Consider the following 23,728-nt stretch of genomic DNA (forward strand, 5'->3'; position numbering starts at 1 on the left):
TAAAGAAGCCAAAAAGTCATTTATTGGGGTTGAACATTGGAACAATCGACCTTGTTCTTGTCATACACCATCACAGCTAGTCATATCAACAGAAACTTTAAAAAACTGCAGCCTGTTAAATATGTGAAGTATATTTTCACTTCAGCACATTGAAATAAACAACAGTGGCTTTACTATCCAAATCCATTTGCATTAAAACGAGAAGAAATATATTTCCTGAAGTTGAAGGTGGAAACATGGAAACCATCATGGAAATTGTCAACCAAAAGTAAAGTAAATTAGCAATTCTGGGTAAATCCTTCCAGGTTTTTTCATAAGAAAAGATATTTGCTGTTATGCAAAATCACTGACTCGCTTGAAGAAGTACAACCTGGTGCAGGGCTGGCCCCATAAAAAGCTAAATTTGTTTCTCCAAAAAAGTAGGGCAGGAGGTGCAAGAGCTCTTAACATTTTTATTTATTTATTTGGTTGTTTAATAAAGATTTGTCTTAATTTTTACCCTTTACAAATGTTCACAAATAGCCAATTTTAAAGAATGTTTTTAAAAAGTTACAATTTTAAAGGGAGATTAACTTAACCCTCCTGTTAAGTTGAAGGTCAAATGGATTTATATTTATTATTATTATTATTATTATTATTATTATTATTATTATTATTATTATTATTATTATTATTATTATTAATAATAATAATAATAATAATAATAAAAGGAGCTTGAGGAAATACTTTTATTTGGGATATATATGGGCATATTTGGGCTAAATATGGCATAAATGTGGGCAGCATGTGATGCAAACACTAGCTATACAGAGACAATGCTGATTTTCGTTGGAAAACCAGCTTTAGCATCTCCAGAGAAGAATTAGGATACAAGGGCGGTGCTTACTATGGCAAATGGTCTCAGGGGGCAAAACATAATCTGAGATAATTTACAGTGCCCTAATAAAAAGGGAGAAAATGTTGTCCTCTTGAGTACTTTGCACAAAAGTGCTGAAATCATCACCTGAAAGGACCAGAAAACAAATCCTTTAATACTGTCAAAGGGGGAGTAGGTAACTTGGACACGGTTACTGGATCACATAGCACCAGGTGAATGACTGAACACTGACAAAATAATTGACAAAATAATTTTGAGGTTGACTTGTCTGTGTAGGCTTTCCTAGTGGAGATTAAAAATTAAAATAGTTCTATTTTTGTGAAAAACAAGTGAATTATCCTCATTCAGCCTTCATCTCTAAGCGGCAAATTACATCATTGCAGTAAATATTGATTGAAATTGTTAGCACTGATCAGATATAAGAATGTTTTGGGGGAAACATTTTGGATTTTGACATTAGTGCATATTAAAAAAAAAATCCATGGGTCAACTTGAGCCAGGAACATTATAGCTGTGCCTCAGAAATTTACATCGTAGGAGAGTTAAAAGGCACACCACACTTTCTTAGATTTTTATTTGTACTTTTTATTCCTTTCATTTTTCAACTATGCAAAAAAAAAAGAGAAAAGAAATCCTAACAAAATATGTTGAAGTTTCGCAACTTACTGCATTTTCAAGTTTTACTTTAACAACCAATGTGAAGCAAATGATGTCAGGGTCAAGATAAATACAAATAGTCAATTTAATTGTCGGTTTGCTAGTGAACTGTGAAAGCTTAGCGCTGTTAAATCTAATTTAAAGCAGATTTATGGTGTTGTTGAGGCTTCGGGCTTAACTGGAAATGAGGCCCCAAATTAAAATGATTAGGGTCCCATATAGTCTTTTGCCAGCTCTGACGAGGTGATTATGTATGTGTCACAGGTCTGTTATGCATCTTTTTGGCATTTAATTTCCCTTACTGAATCGCCACCGCTGTGGGGATATTATACAGTTGGCAGAAATAAATAATGTGCCAAGTTATGTTTATTTACAAACTTTGAAATTTTAGGAGATTTATACCATCTCCTAAAAGCATGCAGATATAAGTCATGTTTTGATGCATCTGTGTCATTTTAAATTTGTACTCTTCATGACAATATTATAATTATGATTATAAACATGAACATTTAATGTAACATTTTTCATAAATAGCCACCCACAATGTCACAGTTATACAATATCAAAACTCTAAACTGGCATGCTGCAACATTGTAATACAGATTGCAATACAAGCATAATACAATTTTTTTTGTTTGTTTTGTTTTAATTACAAACCTCCTGTGTTTCTTTTGCAAAGGATTTTTTTGAATGATTTTCTGAAGTCTTTATTGAATATAGTGTATATCACCGGATTTAGTGAGCTGTTGCAGTAACCGAACCAGAAGAAGGTTTTGAACAGCGTCTCTGGGATGCAGCACATGTCACAAACTGCTGCAAGCGTGTAGGTGAAAAAAAAGGGGAACCAGCAAAGAACAAACACTCCCACGACCACAGCCAGGACGAAGGTGAAGCGCCTCTCTCTGTACTGCCTTCCCTTCCACTTGCTCGCCCTCGCAGAGGACAGGTCCTCTGCCTTTGTATAAGTTTCTTTAGATTTCACCTGAGTCACTTTGGGTGTTCTTCCGCTCCTCTTTTTCATCAGGGAACACAAGATGTTTTCATTCCCATCAGAGGAGGACGGCTCTTCCTCCACATCTAGCCTGTAGACCTCTTCCCCATCTTTCGGCTCATCCATTTCTTTTTCTTGCTTTTCTCCGGGGTCCATGTCAAATTGGGTGTTCTCTAAATTGCCGTTCTCTCTTTGCCGTTCTCCCGGTGAGGCTCTGGTTCTTTTCTTGGCAACCTGGTAGATCCGGACATACACCATAATCATGATGACACAGGGTGCAAAGAACGATGCAATGCTTGAGAATATGATATACCATTTCACCTCGTTGATCTTGCATGCAGGGTTGTCCTTTCCTCCCTCCTTCTTTGTCATTGTGATGAGCGGGGGAAATGAAATCAAGGCTGCAAGCGCCCAAACCAAGCAGATTGTGCATTTAATCCTGCGGGGCGTCCGCTTCAGGTTATACTCGATGGCTTTAGTCACAGACCAGTACCTGTCCAGGCTTATGGCGCACAGGTGAACGATGGATGAAGTGCAAAAGAGAACATCCAAAGCCAGGTGGATTTCACACCACACTGTGCCAAAGTACCAGTAACCCATGAGTTCGTTTGCTAAGGAAAATGGCATCACTAAGGTGGAAACCAGAATGTCTGCGCAAGCCAGAGAGACTAAAAACAAGTTCTGGGGTGCCTTCAGGACTCGGCTTGTGATCACAGCAATCACTACCATGACGTTGCCAAACACGGTTAGTAAAATGAGCATCCCCACCAGGGTGGTGAGCAACACTGAGGTCTGCACCGAGAAGGGCTGCTTGCCAGGCAAAGTCTCGTTTCTGCTGGTGAGGTTGAGGCAGCCCATCAGGACGAGCCGTGGGGTCCAAAATAATAGTCTGAGTTGTGTTCACTGTGAGCCGAGGAGAAACTGTGCTCTTCCACTGCCTGTTCAGGGGATTCTCTAAAGGAAAACAGCAGCAGAGAATGGTCTCTTCATTTTGCTGAGATTGCTGAAGAAGTCAATAGTTTGTGTCTCCCTTGAGAGTAAAAAAAAGTATAAACATAATAACCATGAATACCTCTTTGTGTTAAAGAGACAAGGTCTATTAAAAGTGATTTAATGCATTCCAGCTTTTACATAATTTTCTTTTTTACTTAGTGCTGGTAATAGCAGTAAGAAATATGAATCCACCTACCTTTAGGAATAAAACTACACATTTTAATTCCCTGGAAGCCATATCATAAAGCACCCATTTTCCTTTCATTTCTGACTGAAGCAGGTCTCTTCATCTGTTGCAGTTGTAGTGAAGCTCGTATTTTCAATGGGCTTGATCTGACGCTGGAGATCTGTGATGCTGCCTCCACTACAGTGAGAACAGGAATGGGAGGAGTTCAACTGCTGAAGACATAAAAAGTGATTCGGTGCTGCTTCCAGACGCCTAAGTCATTGGTTGATTTTTGAGTATAATTATGTTGGTGATTTATAGAAGCAATTTATGTGCACTATTAGATTACGGTGTTGTACGAGTACACTCTATCGCTTTGAGCTTCTGTGTCATAAGCTAATCATATATCTTGAAAGTAAAAAAAAAGAAAAAGAAAAAAAGCTGAAAATAATGGTTGTCTTTAGAGAGAGGATGGGGGTTATTCAGCTTTTCACTAATAGCATTTAGGGCCCAGATAGAGAAGACTGTTGACATACAACCTGACACAGATTAATCTAATCTTGTTTTCAGAGCAGAACTGCATTAATCAAAATGAATGGGTTTGATTAATATACTAAACTTTTATAAAGTAAGTCAGATACAGCTCATATTTTAAAGTTGTTACTTGTGTCCAGTGAAAGAATACACATATGGGGTCATTTTAATTTAGGTTTTTAGGATCCTTGCTCTTCTTGTGTTTCTTATCTGATAATGTAATTTTTCTACAGTTTCTCTGAATTTATTAAATTTTGCTTATTTTTCGCTGCACATAGTTTTACATAATAAGCTATTCATTTTTATTCATTTTGTTTTTTGCAACACCTCTACATCACATTCCAGTCCAATGTGTGACATTCTGGGTGAGTGAAGCTGCTGCTGAGCTCAGCCTTGCTGCATTAGAGTACTCATATCTGTTGGACTTTTTCCATATTCTTCACTTTATATGTACAAACTTCAGTGTCTATGGGATTTTATGTGATAGACTAACACAAATATTTCATATTTGTGAAGTGGAAAGAAAAAGATTTTCCAATTTTCTTTTTGAGAGAAAATCTAAAGATGTCATGTGCATTTATATCGACTCTGATTTAATACTCTGTCAACTCATCTTTTGCTGCAGTTACAGCTGCAAGTATATATTTATAGCAGCTTCTCTAATTTAAAGATTGATATTCTTTAAATTGTTTGCAAGCTCAGTCAGACTGAATGCAAAGCGGTTGTGAACAAAGTAATTTTTAAGTCGTGCATGGGAACTGGAAAACTGTGATTAAGCGATTCTAACTAATACATTTGCTTTGAGCTGAACTATTTCATTATAACTCTGGCAATACGTTTAATGTTGTGACAAAATGGGTTTTTATATACTTTAGTGTTTCAGAGAAATTATGTGGAAGAAAATGTGGTTTTACTTTTGACCACTTAGAAAACCATCTGTGCAGCCATCGTTTTTGCGTAAGAGCTGCGGGAAGTTAAATACATATAACTTTATGATGGGGTGAGATTAAGAAGTACGCTTTTATATGTCTAAAGAGACCAAAACTGTATAAATAAACAACTTTAAGCTTGCTGGAATTGGTTTTGGCGACTGTACAAGCTTGGTTTTTCAGTCTGAAGTCAAAGAGAGACTGAAGATACTATGTCCAGCCGGTAGGGGGCGCTGATGAGCCTCTAGAACAGCGTATCATCGCATGGGATTTACACTGGTTTCCGGTGTGCTATTCACAGATAGAGAGAAGAAGAGCACATTTTAAAAATTAGAACGGCTATTTACGAAAAATAATCGACTTTGAATCGTACTTATTGCTCAGCTGATTAGACAAGGGTTCTAAAACAAAGGTAAGACCACACATATCCCCTCTTTTGTTGTTTCTTCTCTGTGGCTGTTAGCTAGCGGTAGCCTCGTTACGTTAAACGTACGTCGAAGAAAAGGCCTTGCTAAGTGCGTTAGCGCTGTGCTAACGTTTATTTTTTTTTAGTTGACGCATTGTACATCAATTTATTCAGATTTTTATAAAGCGGGATTACTAGTATAGTCATAAACGTGTTTTATACTACGCCCTCTTATCAGCTACCCGTAGAAAACTGGGTAACGTCACATTTTGCTTTTTGTTTTTTAGCGCACAAATGTCGGAAGATTTGGTGAAACAGTTGAGCAGCTACAAAGCTCAGCTACAGCAAGTAGAAGTTGCCTTATCAACCGATCCAGATAATGAAGACCTCCTAAAACTTCAGAAGGACTTGCAGGTTTGTTTTCTCCCTTCATCCGAAAATTGTTTTCACTGTAGCATTTATAAAAAGTTTTTATTCGGAATAGAGCGGGTCATCATGTTTGTCATCCATCCCAATGATAATGTTCCATTTTTATTCCCTTTCGTTCTATATTTTTTGTTTTCTACAACCGTGTTTCCCTCAATTGCAATATTTTTCATCCTTCCTTCACATTTTGTTTCTGCTTCTTTACTACTGTGTTTTTTGCAGATTACTTATACATAGCTGGACCCTTGTACCGTAGGTATATTTTGCCGTACGTTTATAACATGAGACTGAAAACATCGGAAAACTAAGTAAATTAATCTTAAAAAGTATGCCTTTTCATTATTTTTATTAGAAAATTTCGAATAAAGTTACAAAGCATTTGTCGCTTTTAGGCGTTTTTCTCTTGGTGTGTAAGCCATTTTTTTTTGTGTAACCTAACTTCTTTTTGTATAGGTTTAAAAGACAAACTGCCTTCAATAAAATAACCAAATGTATAATAGAAATTAGTGCTACACAAAATCTTTGAAATGTGTAATCAATAAAGTTACAATGATTGTTAAATGAACTATGTTTAAGCAAATAGTGTTGATGTCCTTCTGCTTTAGATGGTACTTATTTTCTGCAGTTCTTTGTGATCTTGATATGTAATAAGTATTTTTGTTGAAGTTTGTAAATTAATAAAATTTGCCCCTATAATCATGTGAGCCCCACACATGCATAGTTTCTAGGACAGGAATTTGGACAGTGCAGGAAATCCAATTGAAGAGAAACTATGCCAAGTTTTAATATTTATAGAATCTAAAATTGCATATGGACACGAGCCAGTGCGACAATCTCATGGTATAAAGTTGCTCTCTCCCAACTAGCTGCCTGGCAGAGCAACAGGTTGGGAGATCTTTGCTCTTTTCATCAACAGAAAACTCCACTAAACCCAGGAGTGTCTGTGACTTCTCATTAAAATGACTTAAACCTGTAGGTTTACACAATTAAGCAGATTCTAAACTTTTGAAATATCTGGTTTACCTTTATACATACTCTTACCTTTGTCTAATAAGTTTGATCAAGTCTATAGATGTGGTGAATTGTATTAACTTGAAATATTCTGTACCCTAAAAATAACTGATGGCATGGAAGCATTTGAAAGGGAGGAAGTAGGAAGTCATTATGTTGCCTAACCTAATAAGAGCACCTTAGTTCCTGTAATTATTGTCGTTTTTTTTCTTGCTCTTTTGCAGGAAGTCATCGATCTGACTAAAGATCTCCTGACTTCGCAACCCATTGATGGGGCTTCCAGCACCAGCGGCTCAGAGTCAGTGCCAGTGAAGAAAAGCTGGAAAGTGGGTGAACGATGTTTGGCAACGTGGAGCCAGGATGGCCAGTGAGTTTCAACATTCGTTTTAAATAAACAAATGACTCACCAGTGTAATGTGTGTCACCATAAAGCAGCACCATCTTCAATGGGTTCACAAAAATATTTTTATTTGTAGTTTTGTTCTGTAAATGGAAACTGATTAATACGAATCATAATTGTAACATTTCAGAAACCTTAAGCAAGTGTGAATTCCCTTAAAACTGTATTTTGACATTCAGTTGCATTTTATTCTAACATTCATCTTATGTAACTTGAGGAAACACATTGTTGCTTTGTAGAGTCTGTGTCTATGTAACTGTATTTAAGTGTATAGTTGGGAGATATTTAAAAAATGCAGTTTTTCTTATAAAATTGAAATTAGAGTTTGTAACAATGAAATGGAATTATTTCGTACTTACTGAGTAATTATTGAACGTTGCTTATTAAGTAGACCTTGAGTCTTTGGCTCATACTCACCTGCTTACAGACGTGATCTTTTGACAGGGTGTATGAAGCTGAGATTGAGGAGTTAGACCGAGAGAATGGCACTGCGGCCGTTACGTTCACAGAGTACGGGAATGCTGAAGTGATTCCTCTGCAGAACCTCAAAGTCGTGGAGGAAGGGAAACGAAATGAGGATGACGGAGGTTTAAAGTCAAAGTCAAGGTAATGAACAACCTCATCTTGTTTCTTGTTTTGTTCGTATTTCTACACTGAAATCTGTGAAAGCCTTGCATTACTGACACTTTACATTCTGCTTCCCCAAATAAGTACTGATGAACACTTGCCTTTCCTTGATTTGCAAGGCAATCTGTTCCACAGATCAGGCGCCATCACTCAGGAGGTTTTTGAGTTTGCATTTGAGTCTAGATTCATGGATGTCCACCATCAGCTGATTTGTGCACATTAGTTGCATTAGTTGAAACTTATTGCATCTTGGGCAATACAATGTTTATTATTTAACCGAGCAATTTTATTAGCATCTTTTAATGTATTTCTAATATTGAATAGAAATATTATTCTATTAAAAATAAAATAATAAAAAATAAAATTGTTGTTTCTTGCAGCCCTTTAACATTAGTATTTTTGTTACAGGTGTACTACTTCAAGTCAAGTCATAAATTGCAGTTTCCGATTTCTGGTGTGAAGTTTGTTTTTTAACTTTCTCTCATCTTGTGTGACTTTCTAGAAAAGAGCAAATAGCGGAGCAGCGAGAGTATAAGAAGAAGAAAGCTCAGAAAAAGGTACAGAGGATGAAGGAGCTGGAGCAAGAGAGGGAGGAGCAGAAGTCTAAGTGGCAACAGTTCAACAACAAAGCTTACTCAAAGAACAAGAAAGGACAGGTAAGATATTTTTTACCTCTTCTTATTGTTTTTTTTAATTTCTTTTCTAGCTAACATGTTTTTTTTTTGTGTCCTTATAGGTAAAGAGAAGCATATTTGCATCGCCAGAAAGTGTAAATGGAAAGGTGGGAGTGGGAACATGTGGCATTGCAGACAAACCTATGACCCAGTATAATGACACATCCAAATACAATGTCAGACATCTGATGCCACAATGACCTTGCACACTCTGTACATAATAATCCACTGTATACTAGTTGTATCGGTGCTTTTTGTTGTCTTTCTACATGATTAAAGTCCCTCGTATAATGAAAGCTTTTAAAGGAACTGGTTGGACACCGGTGTTTAAAGTATTGCTGTAGTTTTCTTGTATATTACGTAGACTCAACTAAAAGATTCACATGAGGGATTTTTCCACCACTGGAACAAAGTCTCCTGTTGCGTAAGAACGTATGTTATGGAAAAAACTGTGGAGTTTGCTGTTTGTACTTATTTTTGAGGCAAAATCTCCTCTAAGATGTGTTGATTTGGAGTGTACATTTGATGCTGGATTGTTCAATTCTCATCAATAACAATAATATCTGATTATTAATTATGTTGAGAATTTGGAATGACTAACTTGACATTTTAATTTCTGTACATATATATAAAAGCGGAAAATAAACGTTATGTTCTCGTTTTTTTTTTTTAAAGTTTTTTTTTTTTCCTCATTGTAGTATAGTGACTGTCGACCCTGCAGATGGCAGCAGAGACTTTTACACACATAAACAGTACAGTACAATTACGCTAGAACTTGAAGCCTTTTGGAGATGCCCAACAAAAACAAAAGCCTGACTTCAGTTGAGCAGTAAACAAACGACACGATTTAAAATTGCTGGCAAAGGTACATCATAGTAACTTAGAACATCATTAAAATAGTCCTATCTATTGGACAACTGTCAAATCAGCAGGCTTGCCTGTTTTATGTAGGCCATAGCAATTCTGTACTTAAAAGAAACCTTTATTTAAAATAGTCTTAATCTAATTTTCTGAGAAACAGAATGTTGGGCTTTCATTAACTGTCTTTATCACAATTAACAGAAATAAATGCTTGAAATATGTGACTAGAATGAAAAAGTGAGTTTTAATTTTTACTGACTTAACTTTTTAATTGCATCTTTTGTGATGTACAGAACGTACATAGCCCTTAGTAAGCTTAAAAAACACAACATAACCATGTTTTTTTGTATTTTTATTAAGATTCTAGGAATAGTTTTCAGGAGTTGTAACAAATTGTTAGCAGGGGACCAGCAGCACATATTTTGCACAAAAGTCACCTTGGACGGCTTAATAAGTATAAGAAAAACATTGTGCCTCGACATAATTGACATTTTTTTTAAATAGTGCATTTTATTTATTTATCTTTTTTGCAGTTTCCCCAAACACGCTGGGTAGGGGACCGATCTCCAACGACAAAGCGTTGGCAATCCCCACGTTAAGACACAAATTGGTGGTGATTTACTTAGGACTTTGTTCAGAAGAACGCAGATAAATGTTCATATTGAAATATCTATTTTTGGTTTCAATTGTTGAAACAAATCAGCTGTGCAGTTTTGTATTAAATATATTCTGAATTTCAGTGGAAAGTCTTCAAATATCAAGAAATTCAATTTTTCCTTTCTTGGCTACAGTACAAAAAAAGATACAGTATTAAACACTGAAGTATAAACCAAAACCAATATTCTGTCACTTGCTGTTCATGCTACCAACATTATTAATATGAGACTTGTCAATTCAAAATACATTACAATATTAGAAAGGCTACATTCAAGACACATGCACCATAGCGTTTCGAGTCAATTACAATCATTTTACTGCTGATTATTAGTCGCTGATTCTACTACCAAAAGCAAGTGTATGTCCTCGTATTTGGAATTGGACGGATGGGGGGAAAAAAATTATTAACCCAGCCAACATTACACACATGATCAAACTAGACATTATTGCTTAAGCTTTGTGCTTGGACAAGTGCTAGATTAGCTTATTATCGACTAAACTCATTGAATTTGCACACAGTGTGAAAGCATTTAACTAAACACTGAGCAATGGGTGAACCTCAGAGCACAGCAAATGCTTCTTGTGGGGCTTCCTTCTAAGTCAGTTTGGCAGACGTTTAAAAACAGTGATGAAAGGTTTGCCATTCAAGAACAACTAAAGTACAATTAAATATATCAAAAATAAATAGAATCATGCAAAATATATTAGGTGTAACAGGTGGACTACACGCCGCCTGTCTTGATTGGACTGTTTTGTTGAAGAAGAGGGATTCCACATGAAATCAAGGATTGATTTGTGGATCCTAAAGCGTGAGTAACAGACTTGTGGAGCGTATTTTGGAATGCAAGCTATATTTTAGCCCTTGCCGGCTTGTACGTTAACAAGAAGTGCTGTCTGGACGTGTTATCCAGTGGGGGGAAAAAAGGGCTTTTTTTTTTTACAAGGCATATGGCGCAGATGTTTCCAATGCTGAGCTCCTTGCTGGTTGTGTGTCTGCGTGTGTGTATGTGCGAAAGTGGGATTTGCTGGTTGTTTTTTTTTTTTTAAAGATCAGCATGTTTAAAGCAGAGTTCCTCCGTCAGTGTTTGACACTGGTTAAATAACCGGTCCTCCACGGGATCGACTTTTAAAACGAGTATAGTTCACTTGAACTTACAAAAGGTAAAGGGAACGATGTTTTGATAATGGTTGTACATTACCAAAGTTGTATTATTGTAATAATATGATAGAGAGAAGGCTGCTGCTCTTTTGAAGGGGAGTGTACTGAACTTAAGGCTGGTTCTGGGGAGAGTTATATTTGATTTTTCATGTGGGGAGGCTGGTTTGTTTGAAGAAGGTCGAGGGAGAACGGAGCTCTAGGCTGGTACTTTGAAGGGAGAAAGCCATAAAAAGATTGCAGCTTCAGTGTAGGTATAGGCTGGTTGTTTAAGCAGAGAAGGCAAGTTTCAGACTGCAGGTGGAGTAGCCCTCGTCACTGGCTGAGCTCTGCCGGCTGCTGTGGTCGTCCAGGTCGCTTGCACCACTGGTGCTAACACTGTCCATTTCTTCATGGGAGAACTCAGTGCTTTCCACGTCCACTTCAATTTCCTCTGCATCCGGGAAAAAATAAAATAAAAAATCACAATCAATAAGTAATCAACCATTGAAAAAAGTAAGTAAAGGGTTTCATTGCGACACTGACCTCTGTCAGACTCTGAGCGGTCCGAGTCCATGCGGGAGCCAAGGCTGTCTGTGCGGACCCTCTCTCTTTCTCCATGAGACTGCAGCAGAGACAGCTGCCTCTGTAGGTGCCTCTGCTCCCTTTCTAAGGTCTCCAGTTGGTGCTGACTCCTTCGGTCTACCTCTTCAAGTTTCTTTAGAGAAAAAAAAAGGAATGTTCATTTCTAATTAAAGAGCTCTTGTAGTTAAGGAAATGTAAAGAAAGTGCTTGTAATTTGTGTACATCACTTCTGGATCAGTCATTCGTCTGAACTGTGTTGTAATGGCTTATGGTGACCTAAACTAAATTTTATGACATCCTTGTTTTTTATTCATCGACAAATTAATACATTTATATATAATTTTTTAAACATTTTAGATATTTCTTTTTTTGTAAAAACCTTTGAGAGGCACATTTCATTTCCCTTACAACCAATGCTCTACTATTGGTCTACTATATGCTCTACTTTGTGTTTGTCTATAACACAATAGTCCCAGTAAGCTACATTGAAGTTTATAAATTCAACATGACAAAATGTGGAAGTGATCAAGGTATTTCCTATTCACAGGAAAAAAAACCCCAGCAGAGACCAATATTACTGTTTAAGACTAATGTAAAGTTAAATACGTGTCAAACATCTAAAACTAATAGAGAGCATTCCACGTTATTGCCTCCATACAAGGGAGAAGAGCTTTTATCACTGCTCTCTGCAAAACAGCTGTTGATTTTGGTTCGCTTTGTTTTTATGCCCAGAGGCTTTATGGCCCTATGCCAGCTGCACCTGTTCCAACCTTTAAATACTCAACCTCACCTTCTAAAAATAAAACTACAGTAATTTTTGGAAAGCCTCAGTTTGTGAACTTTAATTGTACAAATCCAACGTCAACAGCAAACCTTGCAGCTTTCTCACTTATTGCCCGTCTTGTAGGCTGTCGCCAGGATAGTTTTTATATGGCTTCCCTCCAACTTCTACTCCACTTCAAAAATGATTTGACTTATACATGCTGTGTTAAATGGTGGATGCTTTTAAGCTTAATTTTTTGTTTTTATTTAACTCCTCTGTCTTGTGTTGCTTAGACACTGTGGTCTGCTAAGCTAACCTGTGTTAATATCAGAGGTCATTGCTGGAGCTACAAAAATCGAATTAGTTAGATTAGAAATGTTTCACGTGATGGCGACAAAATAAGTTGCCTTAAAAATCACCCGGTTAGTAAACAGACTCGATCTGTGTGTCAGAAAATATTAGTGGACATACTGCATCATGAAAATCAAGTTAGGGGCAGTGAGAAAGCTGTAGAAAAGTTTAAAGCAATATAAGTTACAAAACAATATCCCAAGCTTTAAACATCTCAAAGATAATCCATCATCTGAACATTGTTTGAATGTGCTATAGCTGCAAACGTACCATAGATTTTGAGGACAAACAAGATGTTTTCTGGCAAATATTAAACAGGTTCTTTTTGGTCAGTAGCTGTTTTCAAACTGCACCTTTCCCAATGATGCAAATTTCCTCCAGTTTCCTCTTCTCTTCCTTTTTGTTTAATCCTAAACACTGACATTAGCTGAGATAAAGGAGACTTGTAATGCTTTAGATTTTGTTTGTATTTTCTCTCTTTGTTTTGTGCCAGCTACTCATCTGTTTTTTTGTTTTTTTTTGTTAATTTGTTTTGGCTTTTTAAGCATGAAGTCTGGCACTAATCAGGCCTGGGTGTGGCAAGTGAAATACAACTCAGCTGCCTAGAAACGTGGTTAGACACAGCCAATGCATTATAACACATCATTAAACTTTGAGGGGCATTTCTATTTTCACAAAGGCTTTAGTTAGTTTGAAATGATTTATAAAATGTTTTACTCTAGCTATATTTGTCTAACATTAAAATGCGTTTCATAACCTGAAACGACATGTTTTCACTGTTTCGGAAGTTTTTCTAAAACCTAAATAACCCAGCTACTACTTTGTGGTGAAACCTGAACAAAAATAAAGCTGCCCTCATGAGAAGTATTTCTAAAAGCCAAAAAAGGGGCAGCCTTCAGAAGTCCCCTCTGCCACAGCTCTCACACTTCCACACCTTGATGTGTACTTTGGCCTTGTTGAGCAGTCCCAGTGTGGTGTGCCGGCTGCAGTCTGGTCCCAGAGGGATGAGTGACTTCAACCTCTCCAAACACAGGCGGAGATGTGCTCGCCTGTGGGAGGAGACATCATTCAGGTAATTTCTCTGCAGGGACCGGACACAACGAGTGCATTACATTCCCCACACTGAACATGAACCGCTAAAAAAAAAGGCTTTGAAAAATTGCTATTTTATAATGTCATTAATCGTGTTTCAAATGTAGGCATAAATGTGGGCCGGGATCTCAAAGTTGCTGAAGTCATCTATTACTCTGCCATCCAGAGACTCCTCTGCAGTCTGAGTGAGCACAATAACTGGCTAAAGGACTCTCAGTATGCCTGCATATAATGGAGTAAAATGTAGGTCAAATCATGATGTCATATCTGCATTGGCCTCCATTTTATAAATTAGAGTAATCTCTTCTGAATCTTCCTTTAGGATGTTTCCCCTTATATTTTAAAGGTTACACTTCTTACGCATGCATATGGCTAATGATTTAAATTTAGAATAAAAGGTTGATAGGCGTTCCTTGGCTCCCTGTTCAAAGCAGAAACCACGTCACGGGAAGCAAAAGCAAACGGCAGTCAGCTTTTGCAGCTGGAAATCTTTCAGGAAGGAACCCTGTTGTCTGGAAACGGACGCTTCCCATTTGCTGACTGGGGAAATGTCTGCATGTCCTCGAGGATCAGTGTTGCTACACTGTGGCCGTGCTCTATTTTGCCTTGCAAAAACCTACGCCGATATCCGGTACGGAAATGACAAAGCTGTTTGTTATAAAAGTTCCCTTAAGGTGCTGTGACGATAAGTTAATTTACAGTCCTGCAGCACATCTTATTTTAAAATTATATGGTTGATGTATTTAACATTTACCCAAGATATGCAAATGTGGCTGAGGGAAGGAAAGTTGTGGGCTTGTGCACCTGGAGCTCCATTATGAAAATTGCAGATAAGAAAGAAAGTCTATTCTTATTTTTGATTTATTCCTCCTTTTTCTCAAGTTTTATACTCACTATCATGCACAAGTGTTAAGCATGCACCAGGTTTAGAACTGTTTGTTGTGGGATTGTCTCAAAAGTTAAAACATGCATTGAAAGGACCTTGTTCACTCACCTGTTCTTTTCCAGCTCATTGTGTGCTGATCTGTGGAAAGCATTAAAACATTTACTGTCAATTATTTAATTGATAGAGAAACCAGATCCACAGCAGCATAGCATACTGTGTGCAAACACCAAACCCAACACACTGAAGTTGATTGCTATAATTCAGTCATTAACAAAGATAATATGACATAATAAGTATTGGGGATCTTGCAACAAGTCAATAATATTAACTTACCTGTTGTGCATATTGTCCATTTTCCTGTTCTTGAATTTGCGATGTTTTTGTTGATGTGCAATCTGTGTTTCGGGGTATGCTGAAGCATAACCATGCTCACATTCTGATAAGCGGCAAAAAAATAAATGGAGATAGAGAATTAATATTTTTACTTTATTGAATCTGTAACAACTATAAGGAAGGCTGAATTTACTTGATAAAAGTGACTAAATGTGACCTGAAGTTTACATACTGAATTGTAAAAAGGTCCATGTAGTAAAAAAACAGAATTATGGAAACAAACAAGCAAATGAAAATGTTGATGCTCTCTTGCCAGAACTGACCGAGGGTTGTATGGGTCCCTAAGCTAAATTTCAGTGACTTCCAACTACAACTGCTAACCATTGCCCTAGACATTTCTTTCATAGACCAACCAAAATATGTATGTTTATTGATGATAAATCTAATGTTGCAAATATAGTTACAGCTATAAGAAAATTATCAAGCGACATACTGCATAGTTTATGTTTAAAGTCTTGACATATGACATATCTTATGTTGTTTTAATAAAATTTCTGTAGTGTCTCGCAATAGAGCAGAGAGTGAAAGTTATCAAACAAAAAGCTCCCTTTCTATGGCTGATGGTCAGCTATATGTGTAAACGTCTCTTCTTAACAATTCAGTGTTCTTCCTGTTGGTGTGGGAGTCCTTCAAGCAGCTACATAGAGCTGCTGTATTGGTTGCATTTTGATAATGATAATCATATTTGTTCTTCGCATGAATCTGTTAGAAGACCTGCTGTCAGCTACAAACAGGAAACTGAAGCGACAGTTTGCACAGGCTCACACAAGATCAAGATTTGGCATAAACAACTAAAAAGAAAGGCTCCATCCTGACTTATATCTAGATTTCAGACTGGCGGTGACAGCAGGGATGCTTTCTTGGTGCTCTTTGACCCTTTGGTATCAAGTGAGTATCATTTAGACATCACAGACGCCCTTAGAATTGCTGCTGACTTTGTCAATCTCTAACAGGTTACTTCCAACAGAAGAATACATCATGTAACAAATGTCATACAATCTTCCTATGATTTTTTAAAATTTTATATAATTATCTCATCACCAAATCTCAAACCAACTGGGCACATTTTAGATGTGGTGACTGGAATGCTATCATGTCAGCATGAGCCAAAATATGCTGCAAATAATTAAAACAACACCAGCAGGGTTGTACCTAATAAAGTGGCCGTTGAGGATATATCTATCAGTTTACAAAAGGTCAGAATAAATGGGAAAAGCTTGTTAAATTGTTCATACTCCCCTTTAACAGTAGAATTAGTGTTGGTTTAGGATCCTGTTTCCTACAGTTCCCATGAACCACTATTCTCGGTAACATAAGATGTCAGAAATAAAAACCTGCCTACGATTGGTTAGCTGCTGTGGACAAGGGGCTGGGGGACGTGGCTTCCGACCAATAGAAACTTTGCGATTTGTTCCATGTGTAGACCATGTGAACAACACATACAAGGAAGCAGCAGCTTTCAGAGAACAGGGCAGCAGGGCTGATCATTTGGAAAGCCAAGAGGAAATAAAATCCAAATCGGAGTCTCGGTTACGATAGAAGGGCAGTAAACATGACGTATTCCGAGTGAAAGTGTAAACTTAAAGGACATAATCCGGGGATAGGTTCTGTTAAATGAAAAATAAATGCTAGGCGTAGAAATGGGAAGCCGCAAATAGGCTATAATAATGTGGACTCAAGTGCACATAAGGAAGGCTCATTAAAATCGTGCACGTAATTTAAAAAAAAATAGATCTAATCTAATAGTGGCAAAATAATCATCTTAAACAGCAGCGAGAGGCGGCTGCAAGACATTGCTTCCGATGAACCGATTGTTCTCCCAATTTCCTACTTCAATGCATTTCCCAACTCGTGTGCAAATGAGCCCCGTTTTAAATGTGTCGGTCTCAAAAGAGCTCGGTCTAATAGGAAGCAGCAGGTGAAACGTCGCAGCCGCCGCTCGGGGCCAGCAGTGCATTTGTCCGCTGCGCGTCTTTTGTCGCCCTCGCTCTCTATTGTTGTCTGCTCGGCGCATTAAATGTCCCGTTTGTTTACTTACTTCCGTTGCTCTTCTCAGCGCTTTCAATGTAACTGGCCGCCTCCAGCAGCACTTGCACGTTCCGCATGAAAGTCCCGATCTGGTCCATTGCGGAGCATTTGGAGTAGAAAGCGTCGCTGAAAGAACAGCCGGACATCTCTCCGAATCTCTCCTGCTGCTCCTTGGACGCGTCAGACTCCGACAGGACCTCTTCGCTTCTCAGCTTGCTGCTATCCTGTCGAATGTACTTTACCATTTTACCCCCTTTTCCTTCCACTGAAGGCTTTTTATTGTTATTATTATTACTATTGTGGGGAAGAGCTTGCGCAGAAATGTGCTCCCCTTGTCCTGTGTGCGTATGTGTGTGTGCTCAGAGCGGATGACTGAAATGAACTAGGCTGGATGGAATTGCAGTCCTTAGCCTTTTCCACTTGCCCTACTTGGTGGATAATCCCTCCCACTAACGCATGCACATTGCATTCATTGTCAACTGTTCCATAATAAATCCTCATTATCAATACTGCAGGAGAACGGCTAATGCAACTATAAAGGCTGCTTCAGCTAGCAGAGAAGCCACTTTATTACCTCAGAAAAAAACCCAAAAGCAATATTTATTTATTTATTTATTTTTTATTTTTTTTTTGTGCACACTGATTTCTAAGTAATTCGGTGCCACAGTATGAGTTCAACTTGGCTGTCATCTGCAGCCATGACAGTCAGTATTCAAATACCTTGTGGAGAAAAAGCTATTTGTCTGACAAAACCTTTGCTATTTTTGGTCAGTTTGTTTCTAGTAGATGAACACCAGGACAATAAGCAAAACATTTTCTTTCTTCAAATTCCTGAAACATGTTCTTTTTTGTTGTTGTTGTTGCTGTTGTTCGAATTTCCTTAAACTGCATAACTTGGCTTAATTATTACGGCTGTCCTTCCGCAAGCTTCTCTCTATAGTTTGCTTGAATTTTGACAGAACCAGTGTAACTGAGTGAAGTTTATAGGTTCACACAAATTTATCACCTCTGTCCACAAATTATCCATAAGTGGTCAGGGTTTTGTGATAGCTGTTTCAAAAATATTGAGTACTTTTGTGATATATTTAGTCACTGTCTGTTTGGAAGACAGATTTGTGCCTAAGCAATAACTTCCTGAAGAAAGTTCAGATATATTTCCAAAAGTTTCTTTTATAACCTGATTTTGATGTTTACATAGAAAAGTTGCATACATATCAAACTGTACATTTTATTATAGGTTGTATTTTTCCACTTGAACAACGTACTTATGAGCATACCGTTGTTTGTAGAAATACCCTGAGCTCTATACAAAAGCAAAAAGAAAGCAAACATTTTATTGATTTTGCTGAGCACGTTTGTGGGGTTTGTAAAGCAGTCACCAACATTCATCAAAAGCAAAGTGCCACGGCTGGTGTTAGTGAACATTGTGATGGATTAGTCCAGCTGAGAACTGCAGGATCACTTGATTTCAGCTAGGACAGGTTTGCAAGTGCACCAGTTACTCACAACTTATACATAGTTACAAAAAATGTCATATTTTTAGAAATATTTTTAACAAAGTCATTTATAATCACTAATTCAAAAAAATCCTGCTCATGCCACACGCTTTCTGGAACTGTTTATAAGTAGATAAAAAAGGTATTAGCCTTTTTCTTTAGGACTTGCAACACACATAACCAATCTCCAATACTGGTGTGCTCTCTATGTGTCTTGGAGTTGGATTTTCCAAGTTTCTAGTCAGAATAAAACAAGAAGGGTCCCTTAAAGTTGGAGTTCTGACTGGTGGAGTTGGAGGTCAAGGAACAGCCCTGACATTGAATCCAGTATGGCTACTGTGGAAGGTGCAGTAAAAGCTGCAGGTATAAACTATTTATTAGTTCTTCTGATGATTGTATTCCGTACTGATTAAAGCAGTAGGAAATAGTGCAGTTCAATCCCTTAAGTATTTAAGTTCATAAAATGGAGACAAATACATGCCTATTGATGATTGCTAATAATCATCGTCGCAACTAATTGCAAGTCTCAGGGATTTTTCCAACTTGCAAATGGAACACAATCCACTTGTGTGATTTTCGACTTCAGACACCACAAACAGTCTCTTTGTAAAGGCCACAGATAGAAGTGTACCATCCAAATGAAATTCAGCCTTACACCCTACATAGTCTTGGGACAGCACTTGAAACTGTCATGTTCCGTGTTTTTCCTGTGTATTTATTTCGAGTTTCTGTGTTTCTGAGTTTCCATGTTGTCCTGTCTTCCCCTTAATTGTCCCCAGGTGTTTCTCGTCCCCGTGATTACCTCATGTGTATTTAGTGTCACCTGTGTGTCTGTGTCTTTGTCGGGTCCTCGTCTCATTTGGCGTCTAATGTGCGCTCAGTCCTTCGTGTTGTCCTTTTATCACACCAGTTGCTACTGACGTTGAGCCCTGGCTTCCGCTCAGTCGTGCTGCCTGTGTTTTTGGACTGTTTTGGTTTTTGTTAATTAAATCATCATTATTCATCTAACCTGGTTCCATTTGCGTCTGCCTCACCACCTCAACACCATTCCATGACAGAAACTTGCTGGTGTTATGCTCATCATGCTCAGGGCTAAGTTTGTGACATCACCATTTTTAAATAGTGGCTTATTAGCTGTTTGCTAAAAATCCCAACAAATTTAAACACTTTAAAGTGATATGGTTTTATATGTATTCTTTGTAACCATATGAAATACAGTCCTTTCAAAACATCCACGCAACTATGTCGCCCATAAGGCCTAGTAGCTAGATTTCATTTTTATTTTTTACTCTGTGTGTAAATATCAAATGACTGCTTTCTCAGATTCGAACCAGAAACCTTTGATCCATTCAGAGCAGAATATTATTCTTTATAAGGCTGAAAAAATCTTGACAGTATACCATAGAACTTCTATGCGGGTTAGGTTAGAGGAGTTTGCTCATGCTGGCCAATCAAGAACTGGAACACTGAGCTAGCTTTTGGTACCTTTGGCACTGGCACTGTGGGAGAGACACCATGTCCAGCTGGAAAATGAAATCAGCATCTCCATTAAAGTTATCAGCAGAATGAAGCATGAAATGCTGTAGAATTTCCTAACTGATGGCTATGACTGTGGCTTTCATAAACACAGTGGATCAGCGTCACCAGATGACATGGCATCCCAAAACATCGCAGTCGGTGGTGATTTGAGGTTCAGGCCTGGCTTGATGTGAACTTTGTGACATTTGTATCCCATATGTGGATTTGTCTATACAGAGAGGTCCCAACCTCAGTCCTTATTAGGCTTCTCGGAGTTCTGGTATGGATTTTGCTGGACAATTGTCACATGGCTGCGGTTCTCCCGGTTCCACCTTTCCCTATCGTACTTTTTCCTTACACTCAACTTCCTGTTAATATGCTTGGATACCGCACTCTGTGAACATCCTGCTTCATTAGCAATGACGTTTTGTATCTTACTCTCATTGTGGACGGTGTATGTGACTGCCTTCTGGACATCTTTGTAGTCAGAGGGTATTATGGCAATTACGTAACATTTATACATTGAAAATGTTTTTTTTTTTTAATTGACTTTGTGTGATGTTAAAATTTCTGAGACAATAAATTTAGGGGTTTTATTATCTGTAAACTTGAAAAAACGAACCCTATGTGATTAATATAAATACTACATGAGTTCTACTTTCTGAAGTGACAAAATACACTAAGCCTTTTCACTATTTTCTCATTTTTAAAGATGTACCTGTTCTAATATTTTTCACTTTACTTATTGTTCTCAAAACACTTTAAATTGCAATTATGATGGAAAGAACGTTGTGACGTATAAGTTGTGAAAGTATATTTGATATATCAATGAGCACAACCCGTCCTTTCTGTCATCTCCATGTGTCTGACAGTGACAATGACCTCACTGATATTTAATGTTATCTCCTGTTTAATAAAGCTAACCTTGAAATGAAAGCTCTTTTCAGTCTGATATCTGCTTGCTGTTTGTTGCGTTTGTGAGATTAAGAAGTCATGTTCCCCCTCGCTACGAGAGATGGCAGAGAACAGAGGGGAAAGGGACTCGCTGCCTTTACGAGGCCAGCCATGCGTGCACGGCCGTGTTGTGGCTCTGAGACAATAGGTGCAGATGGCTCGCCTGATGCAGATGTGGCCAGGCCTGTAACGGACGCCCGAGTGAAAGAGAGTTCACCCTCCCATGGAGCTTATAGCAGCCGCCTGGTGAGGCCTGGAGCCCTGATACCTCATAATCTGGTCAATAAAGGCAAATATGCTCATTTGCATTTCTGTCCGATTTGCACGTTTAAAAACTCAATTTTACAGAGATTTCACTGCTGCAGCATCTCTGATGTGTGTAACTCAGGCATCACCCTTTGCTCCTATAGCTCTCTGGCCAGTGTGCTCAATAGGACAAATTTGCACCGAGAGATCAGTGGGGGAGGGAACCTAACAGCGTTTCACCAGAAAAAAAGCTTCATCTGTGCTGTGAGGCTTGTGTGCCAACTGGCTGAGTGATAGCAGGGAGTGGAAAGCTGACCTGCTGTAGGTTGGTGTAGAATGTGACCCCAACTGGAGTAATCTGAAAAGCCTGAGGATTACACCAGTGGCTCGGCTGTCATCATAGAAGAGGCAAAGACACACGGTGCTGCTTATTTTTTAAACTGAAAACACATCATCTACCTATCTATCCGTCTGTCTGTCTGTCCGTCCGTCTGTCCTTCCGTCTGTCCGTCCATCCATTTATCTATCTGTCTGGTCTCAGAAAATCTGAGCCACATGTGTAGCTCAGTTTTAACCCATTCCACTGTATCTCATCCTATAACTTTAATGGTTGTCGTCCCTATATAGAATGGGACAAAGGATGAGTTGTGCTCATTGACATGTTAAATACACTTTCACAACTTTGCTATGTTCTTGCCACCATTACAGGAGTTTAAGGTGCTTTGAGAATATATATATAAAAAGGTTTTCTTCAAGGACTGCCAACTTCACATTAATTGTGAACAGTTTCCCTGTCCATACTGAGGCGTAACGTATTGAGGGAAAGGTATTTTGCATGTTGGGCCAAAAAGTCAGATCTTGATTTGATCTGTCATCTTCAACATGTTTACTATTCGACTTGTGGAAAACTACAAATGAGACACATCATGGCTTTCTTTCAATACCTTATGGATCTCTGCTGCTCTTCCAGAGTAACTATGGTCATGCTGGCTGCTTCTCTCATTAACGATCTGTCTTGGTAAGTTTCCAGTTATGCTATACTCTTTATGATTTCTGGATTATTGATTGAACACAGCATTATGAGGTGCTCAACATTTGGGAAACTGTTGTCTTCTTTAACTTTAGTTCTTTGTCTCAATGATGCTTTAATTTTCTCTTTCAAATCTCAGCACCTTCATAAAACAGCTTGATTAATGTCAAGTTATTACAAATGCTTTCCAAGTACTATTTTGTTGAAAAATGTTTGTAAAAGTATAATTTTCTGTGTGTTGGTCTGTCAAATAATATTCCAGTGGAATACATTAAAGTTTGTAGTTCAATGTGAAAAAATGTAAAAGGTTCAACCTATGTTCAAGCTTACTGGTGGTCTGTTGATTCTATAGTTGTTTCTCAACAATAGAGACCCTTTGTCCAGAGGTCAGAGTTCAACGCTGCTACAGGTCAGACATTTGTCACCTGCTCTTTACCCTCTGCAGCCTGCCGCATGCAGGGCAGAAACCAAACTGAGCTTTGTTCTCCACATGCACATTTAGCAAATATGGAGTCTGATGGTGGTCAAGCACAAAAATGGTAAAAATCTAATATACCAAAAGATGCTTTTACCGCCTTAATTAACAGAAAAAAAATACTAATCTTCCTCTCCATGTGTTTTATGGAGAAATATGTGTGTGTGGTTCAAGGGGGTCGTGAAGGTGCAGATCCCGTCACTTCCCCCACCACGAACACCTGTTGGAGACACCAAATCCCCTCTTTTGTCTTCACAGCCCCCACACTCGGGGTTTACCATGACAACGCTCATTCATATCATGGCTGAAGGCTGATTATGCAGCTTCACGTGGGTAATTATCACCAAACGGAATGAATGAGTTGTTTTCTGATGGGTGGGGGGAGAGTTTAGTGCATTTTAAGAAGGGAGGATTGTTGAGAAAAGCTTTATTTTAAATGGGAAATGTAATTTTGTCTAGCCAAAAAAATTCTAATTAAATATTTTTCTTTTCTGCATGTTAGTGGATTTTGGATTTAAAAAATGAGTTGCATGTCTTCTTAAAAAATTATAAGACGTGAGAACAACG

General features: G+C 38.0%; 3 protein-coding genes across 3 annotated transcripts; 1 reads left to right on the forward strand and 2 right to left on the reverse strand.

The window, feature by feature from the left end:
* On the reverse strand, nt 1-3,458 carry LOC114138311 (alpha-2A adrenergic receptor-like). The gene has a single exon (XM_028007510.1). The coding sequence runs from the start codon at nt 3,381-3,383 to the stop codon at nt 2,184-2,186; it is 1,200 nt and encodes a 399-aa protein (XP_027863311.1). The 5' UTR covers nt 3,384-3,458; the 3' UTR covers nt 1-2,183.
* A 1,936-nt stretch (nt 3,459-5,394) lies between these two features.
* On the forward strand, nt 5,395-9,350 carry smndc1 (survival motor neuron domain containing 1). The gene is made up of 6 exons (XM_028007512.1): nt 5,395-5,559; nt 5,841-5,967; nt 7,215-7,357; nt 7,835-7,996; nt 8,520-8,673; nt 8,754-9,350. Exons 2-6 carry the CDS (start codon nt 5,848-5,850, stop codon nt 8,889-8,891), a joined length of 717 nt encoding a protein of 238 aa, XP_027863313.1. The 5' UTR covers nt 5,395-5,559; nt 5,841-5,847; the 3' UTR covers nt 8,892-9,350.
* A 537-nt stretch (nt 9,351-9,887) lies between these two features.
* Nucleotides 9,888-17,687, reverse strand: LOC114138312 (max-interacting protein 1-like). The gene is made up of 6 exons (XM_028007511.1): nt 17,453-17,687; nt 15,355-15,457; nt 15,130-15,159; nt 13,978-14,092; nt 11,891-12,062; nt 9,888-11,798 (listed from the first exon to the last, which is right to left on the reverse strand). The coding sequence occupies exons 1-6, from the start codon at nt 17,685-17,687 to the stop codon at nt 11,635-11,637; spliced, it is 819 nt and encodes a 272-aa protein (XP_027863312.1). The 3' UTR covers nt 9,888-11,634.
* Between the last annotated feature and the right edge of the window lie 6,041 nt (nt 17,688-23,728).

This window comes from Xiphophorus couchianus, chromosome 22 (assembly GCF_001444195.1).
Source record: "Xiphophorus couchianus chromosome 22, X_couchianus-1.0, whole genome shotgun sequence".
In the NCBI taxonomy this organism is placed as follows: domain Eukaryota; kingdom Metazoa; phylum Chordata; class Actinopteri; order Cyprinodontiformes; family Poeciliidae; genus Xiphophorus; species Xiphophorus couchianus.